This window comes from Phocoena sinus, chromosome 2 (genome assembly GCF_008692025.1).
Source record: "Phocoena sinus isolate mPhoSin1 chromosome 2, mPhoSin1.pri, whole genome shotgun sequence".
Classification (NCBI taxonomy): Eukaryota; Metazoa; Chordata; class Mammalia; order Artiodactyla; family Phocoenidae; genus Phocoena; species Phocoena sinus.
In genome coordinates this window covers 72,103,592-72,109,657 of record NC_045764.1, presented here as the reverse complement: position 1 = coordinate 72,109,657, position 6,066 = coordinate 72,103,592, and the positions used below count along the sequence as shown (strand labels likewise).

Sequence of the window (6,066 nt, the reverse complement as noted above, 5' to 3'; positions counted from 1 at the left end):
AGGGATCATCTACAGCCCTGGATTTAAAGATGAGGGAACTGCAGTGCTGAGGCTAAGTCACTTGTCAAGGTCACAGAGCTGCTGGTGATAGAGACCAAAGACCAGGTTGCCTGAGTCTAAACTCAAGGGTCTTTCCCCTTAAACTCACACACACCCACCTACACACCAACAAACTCACCCCACCCTTTGCGGAAGTATGGCACACAGGCACACGCAGAACTGAGTCAGCTGGGTCCTATGTCCCTAACGTATACTACTGTCCCTCCTCTGGGGGACAGCGCACCGCATAAGACAGATTCTCAGACATTCTGACCGGTACCAGCAGAGAAATTCTCAAGAGCAGCACCCCAGGCCTTCCTCCCAACTCTTCCTTTCTCTGCTCCAATTGAGTTTCCAGAACGTGAGAGCCCAGGCCGATACCCGGCAGTCTGGGAGCTGCCGGGAGAAGCGCGGGGCGGGTGTCCGGAGCGCACGGGCCCGGGCGCCGGGTACGGGGCCTGATGCTTAGCGCGCCCGGGTCTGGCGGCTCAAGGGGGCGACGAGCATCCACTACCTGCCCCTCTCCTCCGGCCTCCTGTGACTCAGGACGGCTCGACTGGGGACCCTAAAGGCGGGGCATGGACCCTGGGAGGAGGAGTTGCGGAGGGCGGAGGGCAGAGCTTAGCGCCTCGGCCCCGGCTCGGACCCCGCGAGGCCCCGGTGCCCTCTCCCCGGAGTGCAGGTTTGGAAGGCGGGAGGCCTCGCCCGGCTGCCGCCTCGGCTGCTCGGGTCCCCATATATAGTCATATCCACCGTCAACTGGGAGGCCGGCAGGCAGCAGCAAATGGGCGAGCGGCCCCCGCGGGAGCAGCGGGGAGGGCGCAGGGGGCGGAGGGAGGAGAGGGGGAAAGGGGGCAGGAGAAAAAAGCTTTTCCAAAAAAGTATTGGCTGTCTTGAGGAATGCGGTCGCCCCCTTGGGAAAGTACATATCTGGGATCAGCAGGCGGCTGTGCGCTCGCACTCCGGATCGGCCTCCCCACCGCGCTCTTGCCTTCCCGCTCCCGCCGCCGCAGCCCCAGGGCCGCTCGCCGCCGCCACCATGGACGCCATCAAGAAGAAGATGCAGATGCTCAAGCTCGACAAGGAGAACGCCTTGGATCGAGCGGAGCAGGCGGAGGCCGATAAGAAGGCGGCTGAGGACAGGAGCAAGCAGGTCTGCCTGCGCCTTTCCGGCCCTGCGCCGGCCGGTCGCCCGCGCTCCGCCCGCCGGGGGCCCCCGAGCCCCGGGACCCGGGCCTCGCACCCCTTCCCGGCCCCTCACTCCGAGGACTCGGGGAGCCACCCCACTCCAGGGCGTCTGAGAAGGGGGAAGGGAAGAGCGAGACTCTGGCTTATTCTAACTTTTTCTCTCGTCTGGGGACGCTTATTTCCCTTTTCTGGTTCCCAGAGCCCGCGAAGTCCCTTCAAGTCCTAGAGGCACTTGATTCTCAGGATGAGAAATCAGTTTTGGATTCGGGGGCAGGGGAGAGGAGGAGAGTTGAAGGGAATCAAGTCCAGAAAGTGTTAGAAGTTCTTCTGGACTTTTTGACTGGGGAGTATAAAACATTCAACTGGGGGGGGGGGCGCGAGGGAGGTGGGAGGGACAGTCACACAGTTTGTTCCTAAAAACAAAGATGGACAGACTAGAGAGTACGGCGGGCCGGGGAGACGGGGGCGTTTTTCTGCACCCCCAAGTTGTGGGCTTGAGCCCGCTGAGACCTCCGCAGGAGTCTGGCCCCGGGGGGCTGGGGTGGGGTGCGGAGTGGGCTCCGCGCGAGAGGAGGGTTACCTAGGGACCCTTGAACCCCAACTCGGCGGCGCCTCACACCCGAAGGGCCCCAGCCAACTCGGTGCCCGTGTGGTGTGTGTGTGTGTGTGTGTGTGTGTGTGTGTGTGTGTGTGTGTGTGTGTGTGTGTGTGTGTGTGTGTGTGTCTAACACCCGGTCCGTGCCGGCCGGCCGCGCCCGCCCGCCGCCGCCCCCCAGCTCGAGGAGGACATAGCGGCCAAGGAGAAGCTGCTGCGGGCGTCGGAGGACGAGCGGGACCGGGTGCTGGAGGAGCTGCACAAGGCAGAGGACAGCCTCCTGGCCGCCGATGAGGCCGCCGCCAAGGTACCCTGGGCGCGCGGCGCGGCGCACGAATGGCTAACTCTGTCTCTCTCTCTCTCCCTCCCTGTCTTTCCCTTTCTCTCTCCCGCTGTCCCTGTCCTTCTGGCTCTGTGCACCCACACCCCTCCCCTGCGGGATCACGCTGCCTGCTGCACCCCCCCTCCCGTCCCCGTCCCCCACGGCCAACTCCCAGCTGGAAGATGAGCTGGTGTCGCTGCAAAAGAAACTCAAGGCCACCGAAGATGAACTGGACAAATACTCCGAGGCTCTCAAAGATGCCCAGGAGAAGCTGGAGCTGGCGGAGAAAAAGGCCACCGACGTAAGTGCACGCACACACTGCCTCCCTCACCTCCTGCCCTGGTGGCCGCTCTGGGGTCACCACAGGGGCCAGAGAGCAATGGAGGAGGGTCACCTCCTCTTGCTGGAAACCCGCACACAGCCTGCCGTGGCCCAGAGCACTGGATGCTGCCTCCGACTGCTACTGCACACATTCATTTTTATTCCATCCATTCCTCTTTCTTTTTCTCCTTCTTTCCCCCACCCCTGGGGATGGAGGGGGGTGGGTGAGAAGCTGGAATAATACAGTAACTGAAATTGGACTCTGGAGGTGAACCCTGCTCCATGGTGGCAGAAAACCTCCGAGGTGTCATCACCGAGGTTTGTGCAAACAGAATGCCTAGTTTTCTCCACTTTCTTTCCTTTTGCCATCTCTGGTGGGTGGCAAGGCCTGGTTTTTGGTGGTGGGTCTAGTCAGGACACAGACTAGAGATGGCACTGAAAAAATGGCATGGTGCTACTTAGAAGGCTAAGCTTGATGGTGGGCCACAGAAACACTTGAGGCCTCCTTATTCACTAGGGAAGCTTAATCCAGCCCTTAAGATCTGCCTGGGAAGACGATATTTGCTTGGGTCTGCAGTCTGAGGGCACTAGATCCAGAAAGTAAGCTGGGAGTTATATATAGCTCAGTGCTTTATATGGTATAGTGAGCTAGCTGCCCCCGACTCTCCTGCTCACCCCACCCCAACCTGTCAGCCGCTGACAACCACCACATAGTTTCAAGGATGATGCACGCACCACAAAAGCTCTGCCAGCATTTTGTCCACTGCCCTCTGGAATCCTTTTAGCCGAAGAGCTTGCCTCTTCTGCTGCGTAAGTCAGGACAAGCATTAGATTTCCAGAGGACCGACTTCTTTTCACACCATTCTAGAAGCTAATTAAGCCTAGAGGCCCAATTAGGAAAGAATTCGTTGGGAAGTTGGTAACTATTTCAAGAATGTATGAGCACCAGGGAAACCAATGCCCAGAAAGTTGAACTACCAAGTGCAGCAGCAGAATTTTTTTGTATGAGAGTAAAGTGTAAATTGCTGGAGGATCTGGGTCTTGAAATCAGTAAGGCTTTCCGTGACATGAAAGGCACGAAACGTAATCTCCGAGTGTGCTTTGTAAATGAGAGATCCAGACACAGGACATTTAGAATCTGACAAAAAGAAAGTTTGAGTGAAAAGCAAGGTCTCTGGAAAGGGGGTTCAGGGAAACACTGATTTAGGTAAAATATTTAAGTTACAAACTACCTGGCTTTAGAAAAAGAGCCAAAAAAACGCATATAACTCTGTGCCAGTTTTGTGTAATGTAGATCAGATGTCTGCTCCGTATATGGTTAAATGGAGGATGTCTGTCTCCCCGAAATTCTCCAGCAGGACGTTTATTTAGCTTTTTCAAAAGAGCCGCTGATAGATCAAGGAGAGATATTCCTTATAAGGAAAAGAATGCAGAGAATTTGAAAATAGCCCAGTAAGACTGAAAGCAAGAGAAGGAGAAAAATCTACTACGATTCTTAAGGAAAAAAAATCATAATTATTGTAACTATGTGGTTCTATCATGTCTTTATTGAAAAGTCTTGTTTAATGGTGCATTGGAATGAGGTGAGGCAGAAGTGGCAAAGAGGATATTTAAAGCCAGCTCGGTGGGAGAGGGCGGAGCCAGGAGGAGGGGGAGGTTTTTGAAGCTGTGTTCTTTTCTTTCCACTGGAAAACTATCCCTAATATGGTACACTTTTTTTTTTTGGTAGTATATTGATCATCTTCCCCTTTAAGACATTTTAGGTTGTTTGGAATCTGTAGGGATGTGCAAGACGTTTGTGAAGAAATGCTATATTTAGAGTGATTGCTAGCTAGTAAAAATAGTGAAGACTTGAGGAGGAAGAGACAGATGTCACTAGAGAAAGGTAGGAGAGAGGTCAACTTCCTGAGGTAGAATTGTATTACATTTGGGATTAGGACATTGCACTATTACTCACCAATGTAAAACATTTTCACATTTTTCTACTACTAAAAACATTTTTCTATTAATTTACCAACACACTTTACAAATCCTATTCCAGAAATGGGCTCTTCCTAGCTTGAAAGGTTGTAATTTGCAAGGTCGGATCTCTGATGGTTTTGTTTTGAGGCTGAAGGGGATCAAGCGCTCTATTTTCTCTCTGGCCCAACCCCTTCCCCAATAACTGTGATGTCTCTGACATCTGCAGTATGTAAGTCTTTGTCCCCTGTAGGTCTTTGCATTCTAAATCAGTGATTCTCAACCTTACCTAAACAATCACCTAGGATGGTTTTCAAACTTAAAATCCAGGCTGTACCCCAGGCCAATTAGAATCTCTGGGAGTGGAATGCAGGCATTAGTATTTGTTAAATACCCAGTTGGTTCCAATGTGCAGCCAAGGCCGAGAACAACTGTCCTAAACTCTTGTATAACGACATCAGCCTGAAAATGAACTCACCTGAAACTGACTTTCCCAGATGTTTGAAAAGCAGGACATTAAGTCACTAGTTGGCTGCTTACAGCATTTGCACCTGTCCAGCAGTTTCTGCGTCTCCTGGAGGCTCCCAGATGCCCCCTTCTCCCACCCTCAAAGTTGGAGGTCCCCAGTCTGTACTCTTAGGGAAGCAGTTGTGACCTCCCTCCTGACTAGATGAACTGTGTGGAAACAAAGCTAGAGGCTCCACCTACAGGATGTGAGGGCCCATGCTGGGCTTTGTGAGAGTCTCAGCAGAGGGAGGCTGTGAGAAAGTCCATAGCAAATGAGTCAGAAAAGCAAGGAGCTTCCTCATTAGGGTTTTGGCATAGGAGGGGGTTGTCAAGTGTGTTTTCTTTTTCTTCATTATTCCCACACTTAAACACATAGGAACTGACTTGAAGGGCCTTCTGTGAGAAAGGTGAGGAAAGAAAGCTGTGAGACTTAGAAGACATTTAAAAACGCAGCCGAAGGGAAGAATTGCCAGAGGGTGGTTCCCAAAGATTGTGTCCGCTTTGGTTTTCATCCAGCTGTAGCCAGACGCTCTCATAGGGTTCTGTAGCCTTCCTCGGTGTGCCTTTTAAGACATCTCAGTCCGGCCCAGAATTGGTCAGTTTCCAGAAGATCTCAGAGGCTGATCTAAAAGCAGAGAAGGTTGTAACTAGAAGGGACCCTTGAGATGATTGTTTTTGTGGAAAGGAAAGTAAGTCCCAGATAGGCTGGCGGGCTTGAGGTCCCACAGCTGGTTATAGGCCGTAGCCTGACTCTTAAGACAGTGCCTGTGTATTTATTAACTAAAGCTATCATTTGAGTTAACTACGTACAAGGTATTGTGCTTAGTGCTTTGTCATTTCATAATCCTCACAGCAATCCTATGAGAAACGTACTACTATTAACCGTGCTTTTACAGATCAAGTTGTTTTCCGTCACACAACCAGGACAAAACCAAAAGCCAGATTCTAACCTAGGGAGACAGCATTTAGGAGGTTTAACCTCTATGCAATACGTTAGTGGTTTTCCCTTCATGAGTTTGGAGGGAAGGAGAGTTGTTGTGGTTAGGATCTTGTGTTCTGGGGTTCTTTACATCGAGGAACAATCCCTTTGGGGGTACATTCAAGCCCCAAACCCCTCGCTCGGCTTTTCTCCTTC

At 52.3% G+C, this 6,066-nt stretch overlaps 1 protein-coding gene across 23 annotated transcripts in view; it reads left to right on the top strand.

Moving 5' to 3' along the window:
* The first annotated feature begins 693 nt into the window (after window positions 1-693).
* The window catches only part of TPM1 (tropomyosin 1), a 28,709-nt gene continuing 23,336 nt past the window's right edge, over window positions 694-6,066 (top strand). For 3 of the 23 annotated variants that reach the window (XM_032622864.1, XM_032622859.1, XM_032622862.1), the window contains exons 1-2: window positions 954-1,192; window positions 2,004-2,129. In XM_032622864.1, the coding sequence (XP_032478755.1) occupies window positions 1,079-1,192; window positions 2,004-2,129 (240 nt within the window). In that variant the 5' untranslated portion in view covers window positions 954-1,078. Of the gene's footprint in view, window positions 2,446-4,223; window positions 4,351-6,066 lie in introns of those variants that run through there. The other 20 variants (XM_032622873.1, XM_032622872.1, XM_032622853.1 and 17 more) reach the window with 19 other exon arrangements.